At 42.8% G+C, this 19,896-nt stretch overlaps 1 protein-coding gene across 29 annotated transcripts in view; it reads left to right on the top strand.

Annotated features, from left to right (window-relative positions):
- SEC31A (SEC31 homolog A, COPII component) overlaps positions 1–17,786 on the top strand; it is a 63,667-nt gene extending 45,881 nt beyond the window's left edge. For 15 of the 29 annotated variants that reach the window (XM_087935826.1, XM_087935829.1, XM_087935814.1 and 12 more), the window contains 5 exons: positions 9,753–9,811; positions 11,959–12,231; positions 13,199–13,318; positions 15,133–15,204; positions 17,242–17,786. In XM_087935826.1, coding sequence (XP_087791952.1) covers positions 9,753–9,811; positions 11,959–12,231; positions 13,199–13,318; positions 15,133–15,204; positions 17,242–17,421 — 704 coding nt within the window. In that variant the 3' untranslated portion in view covers positions 17,422–17,786. Of the gene's footprint in view, positions 1–6,080; positions 6,120–9,752; positions 9,812–11,958; positions 12,232–13,198; positions 13,319–15,132; positions 15,205–17,241 lie in introns of all 29 variants that reach the window. The other 14 variants (XM_087935824.1, XM_087935820.1, XM_087935807.1 and 11 more) reach the window with 1 other exon arrangement.
- Positions 17,787–19,896: the final 2,110 nt, after the last annotated feature.

The raw sequence follows: 19,896 nt of genomic DNA, 5'->3' as shown, positions 1-19,896 counted from the left end.
AGTAGCACTCTCCTGGCCAAAAACGACTCGGTGGCTTCTGCTGGCCAAAATGGGGTTGCAGGGAGGAGCAGTGTGCAGCGCTTGCATGGCCCATTTTCAGCCTCCAGCACTTTGCCAGCCCAAAAAGGGGCGCACGGAGGCCTTGTGACGCTCCCACACACCTCATTCTTGGCCTCCCGACCCAGAGTGCTGCTGGCAGGAATAGCTAACACCCAAGAAGACAGGCTCAATATTCATATGGATCTTGACAGACTAGAACACTGGGCCATATCTAACAAAATGAAATTCAGTGTAGAGAAAAGTAAAGTCCCACACTTAGGCAAGAAAAACCAAAAGTACACATATAGACTGGGTGAAACCAGGCTCAATAGCAGTAACCATGAGAGGGATCTTAGAGTCTTAGTGGACAACCAGCTAAATATGAGCCAACATTGTGCAGCAGCAGCCAAAAAAGCTAATGCAATCCTAAATTGCATTAACAGAGGGATACAATTGAGATCAAGTGAGGTACTAATACCACTCTATAAAGCCTTAGTAAGACGACTCCTAGAGTACTGCATCCAGTTTTGTTCACCACATTACAAGAAGATGTTGAGACTCTAGAAAAAGTACAGAGAAGAGCAACCAGGATGATTAGGGGACTGGAGACTAAAACATATGAAGAACAGTTACAGGAACTGGGCATGTCGAGTCTAGTGAAGAGAAGGACCAGGGGAGACAGGATAGCAGTCTTCCAATATTTGAAGAGCTGCCACAGACAGGAGGAAGGGGTCAAGCTATTCTCCAAGGCATCTGAAGGCCAGACAAGGAATAATGGATGGAAGCTGAACAACCTAGAAATAAGGAGAAACTTTCTGACAGTGAGAACAATCAACCAATGGAACAGAAGTTGCCCCCAGAAATTGTGGGAGCACCATCACTGGAAGCTTTCAAGAAGTTATTGGACTGCCATTTGTCAGAAATGGTGTAGGGTCTCCCGCTTGGGCGGGGGGTTGGACTAGATGACCTATAAGGTCCCTTCCAACTCTGATTATCTGTTATGTGTTAAGGATCTGCTGGAGGCCGGGGAGGCCGAAAACAGGCCGTGCGGGAGCTGCATTTCCCCCCCACCCCCGGCCGCAGCTCGTTTTGGCCGGCAGAGGCACCAGGGCCTGTCCTTTGATGTTCCCAGGCCAGATTTAAGCATCCTATGGGCCGGATCCAGCCCACGGGCCTTGACAGCCCTGCTTTATGGGATAATTAGGAAAAGCAGCTTCCATTAACTTTATTGGTTAAAAAGGCACCATACAGTTGCTCACCAAAAGACAGCCCGCCTGTTTGTGCCTGTCAGAAGGAATTGGCAGCTCTGAATCGGCAGCGTGTAGGAGCAGCAAGCTGTTTGGTTCAAGAGACTGGGGAAGAAGAGAATCTGGCTCTTTTGTCTATTTTGGTTCTGTCCCAGGGTTGTTTAGCTATTGTTTGCAATCTGTGACTCACCAGCCATGAATCCTTGCTGTGACATTAGCGTGCTGCTCTTTTTATTTACTGACATGTTTATTCTCATCCTTCCTTCCAAGAAGTTTGGAGCGCTTATGTAAATGTAAATGTCGCCAACCACAAGAGAATTGAACCAAACCATGACCTGGTAGCTGATTTCTTGCGTTGTGCCAAGCCAGGGTTTTATTTTAACCAGGATCTGGTGCCAGAGCCAGTACGATCTGTTTCACAACTGCTTCAGTATGATGTGTGAATCCAGCACGCAACCAACCTCATAGAACAGGGGCTTCCACACTTGGCAACTTTACGACTTGTGGACTTCAACTCCCAGAATTCCCCGGCCAGCATCGGAGTTGAAGTCCACAAGCCTGGAGACTCCTGACCTTAGAATGTAACAACTTCACATCTGACTGGGATATGGAGGCAGGTTCCTTCACATCCTTGTCTAAACACTAAACTTTTCTGGACTTCCAAGATCTTATCTCTTTACGGGTTCTTGGAATGGCATTCTTGGTGCACCTTATTTTTATGCTTCTACCCATGCTCCTTCTCCTGCTGCTCTGGCTGGGAGTGATGGGAATTGTAATCCCAACTTATCTACGGTAGAAGGCACAAAGTTGTTGTTTTTCAATTGGCAGAAAGTGTATGCACTTTCTTGAAGCCACTTGGCTTCAGCCATTTTTGGAGAATGCTGCAGTTTTCTGCTGCATTTTATGAGAGAGACCACTGGAGGGCAAAGATGTGATGTTTGACAAGGGGGTGGGGCAGTGTTTTTAAATGTTATTCTGAGAGTACTCCTTTTTTTCATACCTGTTTTAGGTATGAAAAATGTTATTTGACATCTTAGCATCTCTCTCTCCCCCCCCACTTCTCAGAAACAAATTTTCCAAAAACTAGCAAGAAATTAGTTAGGATTTAATCCAAAGGTACTTTTTTTTTCAAGAGGCAACTGGATTTTCGGTTTTTTCTCTGAAGACTTTTTGCTTCTCATCTAAGAAGCTTCTTCAGCTCTCAAGAAGCTTCTTGGATGAGAAGCTTCGCTTCAAGCGGAAGAAGCTTCTTGGATGAGAAGCGAAATGTAGGCAGTCCAGCTGCCTCTTGAAAAAGCACCGTTGGGACAACCATGACCTGGATGACTGAGAATCTCCACAGATAGTTAGGATTAAGTAACTTGCCCTTCCCACTTCAGCAGTGTAATCTGATTCAGGGGTCTTCCAACCCACAGACTGCAGCCCAGTGCCAGGCCTTAGCCTGTTTGAAACCGGGCTGCAGAAGCACGAAGCTGCATTTACGAAAGTGGCGCACGCTCACAAAACCATCCTCTCTCTCCACTCTGCCTCCTTGCCAATCCGCCAAGCTGCAAAGGCTGGGAGTGGATCTGATCTAATGGATTCTATAGCGTTAAGTGATTTCAGAGTCATGTTTGGCCCACCTCTCTGAAATCTGGCCTATTTATTTTTTCAAATGTCGTAATTCCAACCAATGACCCACTCTCAATCCATTTGGAAGTGTCTGCCCTTCCAGTTGCAAAGCAGTTGAGAAAAGCCATTTAAACCAGAGGCCCCCAACCTTTGGGCACCAGGGACTGGTTACATGGAGAGAGTTTTTGTCGTGGACCAGAAGGGGTGTGGTCTCATGTGCTACCAGCATATGGCGGATGGAGCTTCGCTGGTTTGTGGGACCCAGTTACTGGCCTGCCCTGGACTGGTGCCAGTCCATGGACTAGGGACTAAGAACCTCTGATTTAAGAAATGCAGTTTCCCCCCCAGGGTCTGAACAGAAGCGCGTGTGCATGATAAAACATCTGCTGCTCTTAAGTTAAGCATGGCATAGACAAGGTGTGGCTTTAAAAAACAAGCTTTTAAAATCTTTTTAACCTTGCTTTTATTCCTCTTTTCTCCCCTTTGGTCTTGGGCACACTTTAATGCATTAATAATAGACCTGTTCCTTTACTGATGTAATTTAATATTCCCTCATTTTTTAAAAAGGATAATACCCTAAATGGAAAGTGAGGAGGGCTTGATTTATCAGTGGGAAAAGATTTCCTCTGTCTGTCTATTAGAGTGGAGGCTTAGTTGAGATGTTGCCACTTCCACAAGTGCCTTTGTAAGGATTTAAGATGGTTGCCCTTTCCTGGAAGGAAAACGATTAGGATGCTTCGCAAATTCACTGTCAGGACGAATTGTTCCCAGGCTGTAAACTCACAATCTATATCCTGCCCAGCTTCAATTACTGGGAATTGAAGTCTGACCTTAGTCATCCTGTTTCAACCTGCAGACTCTTCTTAAGACAGAAGACTTGGCTAAGGCAGATACTTCCCTATTCAAAGCTGTATATATAACCCTGAATTTATTTACCTGGAAGTAAGTTCCGATGAAAGCGGTAGAACTTACGTCCATATCAATACACATGGAGCTGTATTGTTGGCAGATCCACCCAACACCTAAAAGGAATTGATTTATAAATGGCTCAAGAGTGAATCACCAAGTCTAGTAGACCAAATCATTGCATGATCCTGTTGTCCTTGCTTCTTACCTGCCATGAAGCAGTTGTTGTATTTCCATGCATTTCCCCCTCCCCCGTTTATCTCATGCAGGACACCACATTAATGTGGGTCTTATCAAATGACCTAACTCCTTTCCTGACAAAATAGGGCCATGTCAAGGTTGTTTATTATCTGGCGACTACCATAACTACTTAAAATAATATTAATGTTAAGCAAAAGTCCTATGTTTTTAATTTCCTTTATAGCTATAAATATAGTTGTTTTCATTGTTAGCAACAGTGGATGGAAACTAATCAAGGAGAGAGGCAACCTAGAATTATGGAGAAACTTCCCAACAGTGAGGACAGTTAATCAGTGGAACACCTTGCTTCAGAAGTTGTGGGTGCTTCATCACTGGAGGTTTTTAAGAAGAGACTGGACAACCATTTGTCTGAAATAGTATAGTGTCTCCTTGAGCAGGGGGCTGGACTAGAAGACCTCCAGGGTCCCTTCCAGCTCTACTCTGATTAATTTGGTTTTTAAGGAGAATGTCAACTCCAAGGCCAGCTTCCAAATAAAACAATGAAGTGTTAGGAAACATCAAGTAAGGCTATCAAGTAATCCCATCTATTACTCCCTCACACAACATCTACTGCTTTCAGCTGGACATTTGCTATGCCGCTTGTTGACCTGGATGGATTGATCTTTAGAGGTCTTCAAAGCCTAATGTCTACTTCTAGCATCACAAAATTGGAGGGATAGACAGTAGGTCTCCTTATTGTCCTTAGGACTATTCAGATCAGACTGGTATTGAACCATAGGACAGGTGTTGTTTTCTCATTGTGAATCCAGGAAGGGTGAAAGGTAGCCAATGGACAGTGGTCCCACTGATACCGTTTTATTTTTTACAATGCTGCCCTTGTATCTTCCAAACCGAATTAGGAACCATGAACTGAGATGTAGACAAACTTCTCCAGAACTTCCACAGTGCAGGATTTCAAGACTAGCTCTTCCTTGTTTTTCTTTTTTCTTCTGAGAAATTTCTCAGTGAGAACATTAACAGCAAGCACATTATTTGAAAGAGACCACCACAAAGTTCTCCAGGATGACATGCCTCCACTGCATCTCTGAATACAGGAGGAAAAGGGAAGACATTGTTCTCAGCAGAATAACCCTACGAGTTATTCAAGGATGTCTTCCTTTCCCATTTTGTCCTCCAACCTTATTACATTGATCTAACTATACAGTTTTGTCCAACATGGTTTCTTTCAGAAACTATTGTCTTTAACCAGTATAATCCAATTTCATCTAGTGGTTTAGGGCACCAGGCTAGAAAGCGGGAAACTGAGTTCAAGTCCCACCTTAACTACGAAAGCCGATTGGGTGGTTTTGGGCCAGTCACACATTCTCAGTCCAGCTCACCTCACAAGGTTATTGATGTGGGGAAACTAGCAAGAAGAAGGTGTTTTGGATACGTCTGCCGTCTTGAGTTATTTGTAAAAATAATAAAGGAGGGACACAGATAAATAAATAAAAACCCTCAGCCGGCATATCAGAGGTACATCTGGAGGAATGGGCATTTTACTATGAGTAGTAAGACTGCAAGTATCTGCAGAGTGAAAGGTTTTAGAAGCTACACTCTACTGCAGAGAGGAAAAGCTGCCTAAGCAATTCTTTCCATTTTTAATCAAGTCTGTGCTCGTTTTACACACTCTCCTTCCCATTCCCATTTCAGTAATAAGAAATAGAAATCACCAATTCAATTGTGCATATTGCAACAAGCCATAATTTCATTAACTTTTTTAATTGAGCTCAGTTCAAGTTAATTGGTTCACACTATGTCTGAGCCATAAACCAAGCTTTTTAACCTCCAGTGGCTGCAGTTTGCACAACATGTTAAACCCACAAATAAGGAATCCTCGTTGGGGCTGAGAGCATTATGTACATTTATTGCATATTTGATAAAATTCCAAGGCTGAATGTGGAGAATGATACAAATGTGGCTTTCGTGGTGTTTACTGTATCTCCAAGTACAAACTTAGAAAAAGAAAAAACGAATAATCGTTCGTAACATGTAGTTTAAAATATCTCCTAAGTTGTTTTTGTATTTTACCTGCAGAATATCATTATTTACAAGACCAAGCCAGTTTCCTGCAAGGTGAATTATGTTGTAAAATAAATGAAACCCAACAAAAGAATCTAACAAGTTTGAATCTCTAGCATTGCATGCAATCGCTATTTCAAATTCCGAGTGAATTAAATTTAGTAAATTTCAACGAAATTTAGCCTCCAATAACATTTTTTAAAATGAAAATGATCATAAAATAAAGTAACTAATCTGGGTTTTCCAATCGAGGCTCTGATCAGTCGTTAAAACAGATGATGAAGTTCTTAATAATTGTTCTGCAAAATATTCATGTCCAGTCAATTCTATAGTGAGTAAAACAGCTTTTGTAACAAGCAAGAAAATTCATCTACGTGTTATGACCAAAATGCAATCTTTAAAATAGTACCCCTAGCCTGGAAAATACGTATGGTGTTTTAAAAAGCGGGCGGTGGGGGGATTATGGTGCCGAAGATGGAATTATTTGGGTAATTGATGCAAATGAAAAAGTTTTACAGAAATTACCCAATATGCTTGCAACCCCAATTGGCATCACAATTTCCATTGCTACACATGGCGATGGTTAAAAGAGTCGTGTCCAATTTTGCAACCTTTGTTTTGGTCACGGTTAAGTGAAGCACTGAAGTTAAGTGATTGGCACGGTTGTTAAGCACATCTGGCTTCCTCCGACTGACTGTACTTGTTGGAAGCCAACTGGGCAGGTCACAGGTGGGGATCACATGACCCCAGGATGCTGCAGCCGTCATAATTGCATGCCAGTTGCACAAGCTTACGAATTCTGATCACGTGACCATGGGGATGCTACACAATGGTCGTAAATTGCTTTTTTCAGTGCCGTTGTAACTTCAAACAGTCACTAAAGGAATGTTTGTATGTTGAGGGCTGCATGTAGCTCCTTCCTCAAGTAGACACCACCCCCTCAAGATAAAGAACCAAAAAAAACATCATGAACATTTTCATCTGAGGCCAACTCATTCCATCGCTTGTAGATAATAATGATAGTAGCAATAATGCCCAGGCTGGAATAATCTCCAAAGAGATCCAAGCTTGTCATAGAGAAAGAACTGTCCACATGCCCTATGTTTGGGATGCCAAGACAAAATTTTACAACCAGGTAATAGTGTCTCAGAACAGACCTTATTAGCCAACACTCAGATTTCAGGAGGAGAAGAGAAGCAGGAAGCAAAACTGCAATAGCTTTTCAGCCAAAGTTTCTAAGACGCAAAACAAGCTTCGCTTCTCATTATGTTGTGGAAAACATAAATCAGGGAGTTTAAGAGATGCAGCTGCCAGGAACTATAATTTGTATATCTAGCGTCCCCTCATTTGCCAGGCAAGGAGGCATCTGCTGGAGGGAAAAATTCAGTTTCACTTGCTCCATTGCAGTCTGGCACTCTATAAATTATTGAGATTCTGTTATGCTTTTGGCTGGTTGATGAAAGGGGAATGCAGAATGCTAAATCATTGGTCATCTTAAATCCAGCAAGTGGCCAATCCCTGCATTTTGACCGAATACTGGTCATGTTCTCTTGCCTAGTATTTTTTGTGCGTTCACCTCATTTTTAAAAGCAACAAACACGAAGCTGAAATTCTTATAAAGCAGAATTGATACTTCTTATGCCTGGTAGATCTTGGGAGACCTAGATGTGAACTGTATTGATGGCTGCTAAATGTACAGTTCCGTCATTACAAAGGCGAACAGCGATGGTTTGCACTTGGTGCATTTCTCGCATTTACTTGGCAGATTTATAGGTTCTCCAATTCTGATTAGTTTTTTAAAAAATGCGATTAGATAACCTCATGATTAAAAAAAAAAACCCAACCCCAGAGAAATTACTCTGAAAGGCCTTGGTGAAAACAGGCACTGTTGTGCAACAAATGTGTTCTTTGTTTTTATTTGAAACAATCCTTGCAATGAATGAAGGACAGAACATTGAGTTCTGGGTACCCTCCAAATTATTTTTAGGACGGAATCTGGGGAATTCCTGAATAAGAGGTAAAATATCCACTGGGACTATGTGCTCCTACAGCTTTGCCATTCAGGAAAGCTCTATTTTCAGTTGGACTTTCTGAGAAACGATTGCTAATAGATTCAAATGTGCTCAGCATCATAAAAGCAGGAGCACTGAACAAAGCTAGATTTATATTCTGCGGATTATCTACCCATCTTTTTAGCGTTGCACATCGGCTCCCAGCCTGATCTCTCGGGCAAAGCACATTTCCTTGTGGACAGATATATTTCATTTGAGCTCACATTTTCCCCAATGTGCACATAGAGATCTCCTAATGTGAGGAGTTGGGGTTGTCTTTTTTTCTCACCATGGACCTTGAGAGAGTATTTTCCACCCTAGCTTTTTTTTTTTTAGCTTTACATTTTCCTCGAGCATCCTTGTTTAGAACTGAAAAAGCTATACGACAATCATTCTTTTAAGCATTAGAATAGTTAGCTTAGAAGCTTGAAGCACATGTAGAAGGTGCTATGGGCTACCAGCTTGCCAAGCTTCCCAAAAGTATTAGGCCAATACACAAAAGTCCTGGAGATGAATAACTATTAATTTTGATGGCGGTGTGACTGCCCCTGAAGGCCATTGTTCTGAACAAGGCTTATTGAGACACTAACAAACACACATTAATCTCAAAACCCTTTTTTCTTTATTTCAACGGCTGTGAATTTTAGTCATTCACAGCCTGTAATGAGTTTCAAACAGTTTGTAAAGAGTCCCATGGAAGTCTGCCAGAGTCCTTCAGGATAAGCATGCACCTTTTTCTTCCTTGAAATGCTGCCAATTACTAAATTTCCAATTAGTTATTCAAGGCCAAACGGAGCACAAATTCAACACAGAACTTCAGGTTTCAAACCGAGCAGTATTAACAAAGTTGCTTCCTGCAAAGGTTCCTGTCCCTTTGCTCCTCCTTTATATCTTATGGGAGGGCCAATCACCTCCAAGCCTTACTCCCGAGTCGCCCCTTTTGTCTTAACTGTTCTTGCCCTCTGGCAGCTCTGCTGCGCATACGCGCACTGGGAACAGGCTCCGTTTGTTCTTCTGCCTCGCTGTTGTCAGATTCTGGAGGCTCTGGAGTCAGCACATAACTCCCAGATGGCCCTGGCCCTATCTCTGTGTTGGACGCAGGACCTTTGTCCGAGTCTCCCCCAGACTCCCGGACAGGCCCATGTTCCTCCCCACTATCCGCCTTTGATGCCATCTCTGCAGGCTGCCTGAGGACCACAACAGCCTTCTGCTGAGAGGTTGGTGGCTTCCTCGTGCAGTTGGTTGGTCACCGTGAGAACAGACTGTTGGGCCAGATGGGCATGGCAGAGCCTTCCTTATGGTCTAACCTCAAGAGATTCTGACCCAGCCTATTATAATCCCATATAATAAGCCACTGACCTGGGATGGAGAGAACAACACTCCGTTGGCAGTTTCCCCCATTGGCTTCTATCAATTTCCTTGTCAAGAGTTAAATTCCACCTTTCCCACCAGAGCCAAGGGGGTGTGGGTAGCCCTTTCTCCTTTATATTGTCGCTTGCAACAGAAAACAGTAAAGTAGAGCTGACCCAGACTCCTTCCTGGTGGTCGACTGTGAAACCTGGTTTTGCTCAAAGCCCCCCCTCTTTGGAATTTGTAATGGCTGTTCCACCCTACTGACTCTTGGTTCTTCTCGCAGGTCCCCAGAATGGCTGGAACGACCCCCCTGCTCTGAGCAGAGCTGGAAAGAAGAAAAAGGTTAGTGTTCGGACCCAACCCCGGGTTCCCAAAGAGCAAACACAGACAAAGGCAGCAGCCCCCACCTTTTAAGGTTCAATAACAAATTCTGTTCCTTTACAGATAAAAGGCTGTTTTCCACTAATTAGCTCCGACAAGAAAGAGCCTTGCCAAGTCGTTTGTCAATGATGCTTAAAAAAACAGAGATAAGAACTAATTTACAAGATTTTCCAAACACGAACTAAGATGTCCACAAGCTGAGCTTCTTTGCTTTCTGCAAAGAACCCTTTTCCAAACCTGGCTTTTATCTTCTTGAGGGAGGGGCCATTACCCTGCAGCCTTACTCCCGAGTCGCCTGTGCTGCTGTAATTGCTCCTTCCTCCGAACAATCCTTTGCGCACATGCCCTTGGCACAGGCTCCTCGGGAACCTCCTCATCACTGCTGCCAGCCCCCACAATCTCTGAAGGCCGCAGTCCACTCCCTGATGGTCCTGGCCCCTCATCTGAGTCCTAGTTCTGCTCAGCCATCCGCACCTGCTGCCGGCTAACCACAACAGGTTAGCTACATAGGTGTGAACCCCAATAAAGACCAGTCTTCTCCTTCCCAGCATTATTCCCGTGCGATGGCAGGGTCCGCTTGTCGACAAAGCCGTTTGCATTGGGTTCCATCCAAGGGTGACGCCCACGTATTTCAGGCCCCCCCTGGAGGCAATCCATCCACCTTTTCTTGGGTCTGCCATGGGATCGCTGGCCTTCAGGAGGCAGACACATGGCTGTCCTTGCCACTGAGTCTTCTTGACCGCACCAGTACCAATCTGGCGGACAAATAATGCTCAGCCAGGGTTTAACCCTGCAGGATGGAGGGATGGAGCCCTTTTCAAACACAATGACTGCAAGCTTCCTCTTTTTTCCACCCCTTCCATCTACTCCTTTGGGAAAACAATACGTCAAAAATGTATTATTGCTTTAATGGAGTGATGGGGATTGTATTTTTTCTGTGTGGCCCAAAGCATCAAGTATTTGTTCAGAATGGCATGCAGGTTGGACCGTTCATGGCTTTTCACTGCTTTCCTAATGGGCAAAAGAGCAACTCTGGAAAATGTGAAATGCTGAGGCACATACACAGTCCTGCAAAAAAAAAAAAAAAAAAAAGCCCACAGCAGAAGTGATAAACATGTCATTGTTTCCCCTTAAACAGTGGAAATATGCAACTTAATGTTGCAGGGATGCTGAAAACATTCTTACAGAATTGTGATTTGCGAATCGGACAGAATTAGAAAGTTACTAAAAATAAGTTAAGGAAAGTTAATAGTAACCACGTTTAATCTTAATTAAATAGAAATTCAATGGCACTGTCCTGTTCTTAACTGCAGTTTTTTTTTCTTTTTAAATGACAGCCCTGAATAAGGGCTGCCCCTAGGTCCAGAAAATGTTGTGGATCCCTAATTTAAAACATCATTTGGAAAAGAATGGCAAAGATAATAACATTTGAGTCATGTGAGATTGAGGGGAGGTGAGATGGGATTTTTGTTCAAATCCAAATTTTAGGGGTGTGATTTTATGATATGCAACGAAGAAAAATTTTAATGGCAGTTTTCATTGGAAACAGCTGCCTGTCTTTTTCTAGTCAATTGTCTTACATGTTTAAAAGGCATATTACCAAGTTTTTAATACTAAAGTTAATTTTCATGGATATTTTTAAACCAGTCAGCTGATACCACCTGCTAGGTTTTTTTAAAAAATTCAGGGTAATAAAATGAAGTCGTTCCCATAATTACTTCAACTGATAAATTCCAATATATATTTTTCTTGTTGCAATGTTTGACTCATCTATCTATCTATCTATCTATCTATCTATCTATCTATCTATCTATCTATCTATCTATCTATCTATCTCTATCTTTGTCTACTATCTATCTCTGTCATCTCTATCTCTCTATCTCTGTATACTATCTATCTATCTATCTATCTATCTATCTATCTATCTATCTATCTATCTATCTATCTATCTATCTATAAAATTTATTTGCCCCCCTTATCTCATATCCAACAGCTCTGGATGTCTGACAACATTAAAACCTTGAAAAACGTGGCACTGAATTTTAATTAGTCAGCCGTTTTAATTAGCCAACCCTCATCACGTCCTTCCTTCCTTGTTTTCCTTGTAGGTGCCTGATACCTTCCTGCCTCCTGTTCCCATCACGGCCCCCATCATGACTCCTTTGTCAGACCCACAAGCTCAGCTGCAGCAGCCTCCCACTTCGGCCCCGCCTCTGACTCAGGTCCCCTTCCAGCCCTCCCACCTGCCTCCGGGCCAGCCAGGGTTACAGAACCCCTTCCAGAACGTTGCAGCGCCAGGGGTCCAGACAATCATGACTCCCGCCGTATCGGCATCTAGCATGGAAGGAGCACCAGGAGCTCCGATAGGAAACACAGTGCAGGTAAGCTGGTTTTGATAGGCTAGCAATTCAAGAGGTGCATGCATGCACAACTTTGTCCATGGTAGAGTCTTCTCCGGAACCTTTGGAAGAACTCCGGAGGCTGAAAACGCCATCGATGGGGAGAATGTCTGCTAAAGGAGGAATTGTGGAATAATGTCTGCAGGAAGGTCTTCAGGAAATTCCACCGGGGTGATTTCCTGTCAGGATTCCGGCAGTTACCCCAATTAAATCATGAGTCTTGAGCCAAACTTCCAAAACTCAAAAAGGATTTATTGGGAGTTAACATGTCCGGCACTGCCTGGGTGTAGCCGACTCTGAGACACAAAATTCATCGTCACCCTTGACCCTGGTTTTTCCCCACCCCCTGGGTGTATCATAATTCATATTCTCCAATGGGACACATCCATAGCCAAGAGTCATCAATCATGCTCTCCAGTTAGAATTTTGCACAGCAGAAACTTCAGTCACCTAGTTATTATCTTTGAAAACATTTATGGAATGCAGTTTTGGTTTGCAAGCGGCTGCACTGCTCCCCCCCCCCTTCCCGTTGGCAACTCTAAAAAGATCATAGAAATATTTTATGAGTTGCCATTCCCCTCCCCCTAGTCCCTCCCACTGAAGTTTGTCTGTGAAAAGAATTATGACATGAACTTTGTCCGTGATTGAACTTTGACTATGATATGAACTATGCTGAACCGATAGAAGAGAACATCTGTAGGATTGAACTGTGGGGCCCGTGGGGCTCTCTGAGCTTGGTTGTTTCCTCGCAGACATTTCATTACTACATTAGGTAACATCATCAGTGCTAGTAGGGCGTGGGGGGGGTTGCTCTCATTTTATATTGTAATGGCTTGTCCCTTGGCAAGAACTTCCAAAGGAGCTAACCATAAACAACAGCCCAGTCAAGAAACCACCAAGCCCACTCCCACCCACACTGACAAAATCAATTATTTCTTTCTCTCTCCAGCACATGCAATCCCTGCCCACGGAGAAGATCACAAAAAAGCCCATTCCTGAGGAACATCTTATCCTAAAGTCCACTTTTGAAGCTTTGATCCAGAGGTGTCTCTCTTCAGCTACAGATCCGGTACGTCTTTCACAGGACACGCCAGCTCTGCTATTTTTTTTTTTTTTGAAATGCATTTTACATTTACACAATCATACATCCGTAACTTGTGGCATCCATCATTAGGTGACAAGTCGCACCAGAGCTGATTTATTACACCTAGCACAGCTCTCCCCCTGTTTCATGTAATCAGGTTATCAGGGAAATTGCAGAAGTGCAGCTGCCGTGTGATTTATGCAGTGGGTCACAGAGGGAGCCTCTCCTCTGAGAAGCCCTGATGAAATTTAGGGCTTGCCAGCACCCTTGGGAAGCAAACAGTAATGCTATGCAAAATAGCCACTTACAGCTATGTCTAAAATGGGAAATAGATGACAGTCGTAGTCCTGTTAGCTCTCTGACTTACTAAGAGAACCCTTTTTTTTTCTTCTTTTCGCAAGAGAGAAACATTTAATCATTTTCTCCAATTCAGTTTGTGATAAGCGCTATAGTGCCTGCCATCCCCAGCTAAGATGGGAAGGGTTAGGAAATGATAGAAGCAATAGTAGGAACAAATAATGGGAAAGGTTGAGATGAGCATGACACCATCCTGGGACCTACAAGGAAATGCCAAGGGTTCCAGAAAAATTAGTGGGTTCTGTTCTGTTTGACAGGTCCATAGAGCCAGTGGAAGCTAGATAGAAGAGACATGAATTATTTGTTGACATTATGTCACGAACCACCTCTCGGTTCTTCTTTGGAGAGGATCCAGAATTGAGTATTCTCTTCTTCCTACTACGAGGATGCAAATCCAGAACTTAGATTCAGCCTGCATTAAGAAGCTTATTTTTCTTGATCCTGAGCCATTGTCCTTTGTAGCTTCTAGGCCAGGGGTGTCAAAACTGGTGGCCCTTGGGCCAGATGCATCACACGCAGGCCACGCCCACCCCAGCTCCATAAAGGGGGAAAACATCACAAACGTCACGTGACAGCAGTGGCGGGATTCACCCTTTGTTTACTACTGGTTCTATGAGTGTGATTTGCACGCACGCACAATGTTCATAAACCACCGAATTTAAGCTTCAAAACTGACCTTGTATTCAGTGCTCGTGAGTAAAACAGCTGAGGCGCGGCAATCAGCTCTGCCACACAAATCAGCTGAGCTCAAGAACAAGGAAATAAAGCACATTTAAGGGCAGGTGGGCAGGGCTAACTGCTCACCAGCACTACCCATTCGCTGGTACTGGTGCGAACCGGCAGCATATTAAAATATTTAAAATCCCAACACATGTGCCCCACATCCCCACCCGTTCCTGTTCTCCAAAGGGAGCAGCGAGATATTCAAAGATATGGCACCTCTGGAGGATGGCAAAGAGGACAAACTACACCAGATTTTAACATGGGCAAAAATCCTTAGATATTGCATTCAGTCTGAATGCAAGGTGTTCCCGGGGTAGAAATGGTTAAAGTGAAATTTCTTTTTTTTTTTTTGTAAATTTTTTTGGTTTTTAAAGACAAACAAAAACAAACAAAATATAAAAACATCAAACTTTCTTCCATAAGCATACAAGCAGTGTGCCGGTTGGTTTACAATTTTTTTTTGGTGCATCCATTTCGTAGTCTTCAGTTACAGTTACATTGCATAATAGCTCATATTATCAATCAAAAATTGAATACCCTAGTATCATTATTAATCAATCATTTGTGAAATTTCAATCAATCAATCAAAGTGAAATTTCTAACTGCATTCCTTTCCCCATGGATGTAGACCTTGAAAACACCGGTAAATGCAACTGTGGCTTTCTGTCAGTGGAATAAGACAGTGTTTTAGTAATTTTCTGTTCTGCTTCCTCCCATAGCAAACCAAGAGGAAATTAGACGATGCCAACAAACGCCTGGAGTTACTGTATGATAAGCTTAGAGATCAGACGGTAAGCTTTATATATTGCCATGCGTATCTCTTGCATCCAGTGAATGACATTGCATTTTGTCGGCTAGAGCCCAGTGTTCAAGTGCGTCAAGATCAGGGGTGTCAAACTCAAGGCTCGCGGGCCGGATCTGGCCCGTGAGGTGCTTAAATCTTAAATTAAAAGGCCGGCCTGGAAATATCAAAAGACCAGCCTGTGGTGCTTCTGCCAGCCAAAATGGGCCATGGACAGGGTGTGTGCGCATGCGCACACATGCACACACGTCCCGTGGCCCATTTTCAGCCTCCAGGGCCTCCTGCAGCACTCTGCTGGCCGAAAACAGGCTGCACGTGTCAGGGTTCCAAGTAACGCCCCCAATGGAATCAAAACTTGAATAATTGTATATAGGAAAATATATATAGGTATATGTGATCTTGACTAAAAGTTACGTCAAACCAACTTCACCATGTTCAATGTTTTTAATTGTTATGTTCAGTAAAATATTAAAAAATAAAAAAGCCTCCAAAGCAGGCATTTTCCTCAAAGCTTGAATTTCTTAGAAATGTTGTATTGGCACATCGGGGAAAACCTGAATCGGAAAGGCCCCTGGGTTTTCCCCACCATAGTAAAGTCAAAGTTCCTTCCCCTGCATCCACATGGGCATCACATGGTCTGATCAGGTCACTGTCCCACCTGTAGTTGACTCCCAGGTATACACCCCACCCCCAGGTGCAGGCTGAATGTTCTTGACTCCCAAGGGAAAAAAATGTTGTTACGGCTATACATCCCACACTGTCTCCATCCACCCCACTCCTGTTCCCACAGCTTGCCCATCCACCGCTTGTGGCAGCCCTGAAGATCCAAATTTAAACATGGCCTCCAGGGCTGACAGTGCAGAGGCCTGCGTATGGCCCGTTTTTGGCCTCCAGGGCCGCCTGCAGCACTCTGCTGGCTGGAAATGTGTCGCACGGATGCCCCAGGAGGCCCCCACACGGCTTGTTCTTGGCCACCCAGGCCTCCACTCTGCACAGCCCATTTTCATCTGGCAGAGTTCTGCAGGAGGCCATGGAGGCCAAAAATGGGTCCCGCACTCCATTTTGGCTGTCAGGCTGCTGCAGGAGGCCATCCATCCCATCTCCTCCCCTGGCTGGCCCGCGGAGGACAACTACTATGCTGATCTGGCCCTCCAAAAAATCCAGTTTGACACCCCTGCGTTAGGGAAAGAGGATACAGCCACAGCCTTATAGAATAGGAATAGGAACGGAATAGAATAGAATAGAATAAGAGAAGAGAAGAGAAGAGAAGAGAAGAGAAGAGAACAAGAGGGATAGGATAGGATAGGATAGGATAGGATAGGATAGATAGAAAGAATAGATAGAATAGAAAATAGAATAGAAAAAAAGAATAGAATAATAGAATAGAATAGAGAATAGAATTAATAGAATAGAATAGAATAGAATAGAAAATAGAATAGAATAAGAGAATAGAATAGATAGAATAGAAAATAGAATAGATAGAATAGAAAATAGAATAGGATAGAATAGAATAGAAAATAGAACAGAATAGAAAATACAATAGAATAGAATAATAAAAGAAATGAAATGAAATAGAATAAAATAGAATACAATTAGAATAGAACAGAATAGAATAGAATTCTTTTTATTGGCCAAGTGTGATTGGACACAGAAGGAATTTGTCTTGGTGCAAATGCTCTCAGTGTACATAAAAGAAAAGATACATTCGTCAAGAGTCATAAGGTCCAACACTTAATGATCGTCATAGGGTACAACAGGCAATCGAATCATACTAGGAAACAGTCAATATAAATCGTCAGGATACAAGCGACAAAGTTACAGTCCTACAGTCACAGGTGGGAATTATATTTGGCACGTGCAACTATCCTTACCTATCGGCAGCCGCTTTTTGTTAAAGCGCATTCAAAGGCTAACGTTCTAACGCAGCCATTTGGAGAGTCTTTCCTGTCCAAACAGATCCCTCAGTGGGGAAACAACCGTCGTGTTAAGGAGGGTTCTCATGTTTATTTTCCCCTTCCTTTTCCAGCTCTCTCCAATGATAATCAATGGTTTGCACAACATTGCCAGGAGCATTGAAACCCGGAACTACACCGAGGGGCTGAACATCCACACCCACATCGTCAGCACAAGCAACTTCAGCGAAATATCAGCGTTTATGCCGGTGCTGAAAGTCGTCCTCACTCAAGCCAACAAGCTTGGCGTCTAAAGCGGGCTTGGGTGGAAAGTCCTGGAGCTGTGGAAGGGTGCATGACGTGTTCCACATTCTGTCCCTTAGAGCATGATGTGGCAGAGAGAGCAGGTCACGGCTGTATCCCTGCCAGAGGAGCTTCATTTTAGAAGGGCTCATGAGCCCTGGTGCTTATTCCTTTCTCTCTTCTTTTATTACTCCTACCTACAGATACTGTATTTAATTATGCCACCCCCTCCATATCGTCCATTTTAAATGCATGGTCTCTGCTGCTTTGAAAGTGGCTTTTAAATACTGAAAGACAGAGGATGAGGCAGCCGTCATCAGAAAAAAAATTCCTTCCACAAGTCTCATTATCAACCTATTAAAAGTTCCAGATTCTATTTTATAAGTGTACTGACTTATTCTTTTAAGCATCCATTGTTGCTTCGGTTACAATCAGCTGAACTTTCAGTTTGTGTCTCAGTTTGGGTTTTCGGGGCCAAATGACTGCTTATTTAGGCACCAGGCTAGAAAAGCAGAAGACCCTGAGTTCTAGTCCGTCCTTAGCCTAAAAGCTTACAAGGTGACTTTGGGCCAATCACCAGAAGACCATGAGTTCTACTCCTGCCATGAAACTATGTGATCGGGCTTAGTTTTTTGGGAGGAAAATAAAGGGGGTGGGGGGTGGAATTCTGCCTCTGCCTACCAGCATCCATCAGCATTCATCTGGCTAGCATCCTGTCAGTGTGTGAGAAAGTTGAGAGCTGTTTGGAAACTGAAACAGTATTTGCTCTGTGAGCAAGGAGACAGCAAGGAACCTGGGCGTGGCTTAGCTCAACTGTTCTGTACTAAAAACTGCTTGCTGCTATGAAACTAAAACTGAAACTCCTCTGCTTGTATTTTGCAATTGGAACAGATTTCTTTTCAGGTGGGGAAGAGGGAGTAGAACTCCTTAGCATCAGAGTATGTTAATAATATAAGAAATACTAATGCTCTAGTGGTCATTTCGAAAAATTCTTTTTTAATCAGCACCTAGAAGCCAAGAGGAACATACATGCCAAATTTCAAGTTTGTAAGCTTTACGGCTCTAGAGATTTTGTGTTGATGCTATATATACAGATTTATATTCCCAAGATCAAACTTACAAACATTAACATATATATAGTGGTTTAGGGAGGGGAAAAAAGCATATAAATAAATTACATAAAAGCCAAAGACAATGTGAAGAAAATACAAGCTGATTCCTTTAAGCTAAACCTAGATAAAAACGTTGCCATCGACCTTGAAACATTTAGGAATTGATCCCTTGAAAAGAAAGCAATGAACTCTTCACCATAAGGGAAATTATACTTGGGTTCTTTAATTGCCGTTCTGTATAAAGTCCATGATATTAATAAATCATAGATAGATTCAATCTGTCTGAACACATAGAAATTGTCTGGGATCTTAAGCAACATAATACGTCTTCACAAACCCAAAGAGATGCAGCCTCATTCTAATTGTGTTAACAACACTAAAAGTTGTTTGAGGGATGCATGCAGGGTCATAAAAATGTGCCCTCATATAGAAATCCAGAAGTATCCATGGTACTTCATTTTGGGGGGGAAATTGTGCAGGCTTTTTTACATGTCAAAAAGAGGTTTCATCTCTGTTTAAATTCCCATGGCTTGCCAGACAGTTTCAAATCTCTACTTAACTACTGCAACCCAAAGAATGAAAATCCTCCACATATTGTCATCTCATTTCTAGGTGGATTTAAACCAAAAAGCTTTCATGGCTTAAAAAAACTTATCCCCCCCCCCCCCAAGCTATATTTGGTAGTTCATCGGTTCAAGGAGTTTATTTAGGTTTCAAGAGCACACATTTTTTTTGAATGCATGATTTATAACAATGATTCCAAGAATCTGCAGGGTTCAGAGCTGAACTGTCGGGATTATGAAATAATTTCAGGGAAATCACCAAATTAACCCAACAATTGCAACAACAGGCTAGTGAGAAGTTTTCTTATCTAGCATGGGGAGTCATTCCTAGACTATGGAAAGAACCTCCTTGAGAGCTGAATTTGTGCTTTATTCTATTAGAAAGTCTGTAAAATGCATCTCTTCCGCTGGGGTTTTCAGGGGTTTAAAATTGATTCCAAAATAACTTTTGGAAAAGGTGTTTTGGGTTTTTTTTTTTTTTTTTGCTTTATTTAACCAATATTAGTCACCTGAGTACTCATTTAAAGAGAAAAGTGGATTAAAATTGATTTAAAAAATAAAGGACAAGTCACTAAAAATTCTTTTGACGCAGCCTAATAAAACCTCAGCAAGAAGCAGTGCGAAAATAGCTGTTCCTACTGTAAAGATGGGGATTGAATAGCACCCAGATCGTACAAACTGATGCAGAGAGTTCTATATTTCCCCTGTATGCATCAAGAACCAAATTCCTTTTTAGCTGTGTTGAAAAGACTTGCTGTTCCCCCTCCTCTTTTTCATGGGCTTAAAGCACTTGAAGTCAGAAATTATGATA

The sequence above is a fragment of the Pseudonaja textilis genome, chromosome 6 (assembly GCF_049901715.1).
Source record: "Pseudonaja textilis isolate UNSWEBS1 chromosome 6, rPseTex1.2, whole genome shotgun sequence".
Lineage (NCBI taxonomy): Eukaryota > Metazoa > Chordata > Lepidosauria > Squamata > Elapidae > Pseudonaja > Pseudonaja textilis.
This window is presented reverse-complemented; position numbering and strand designations above follow the sequence as displayed.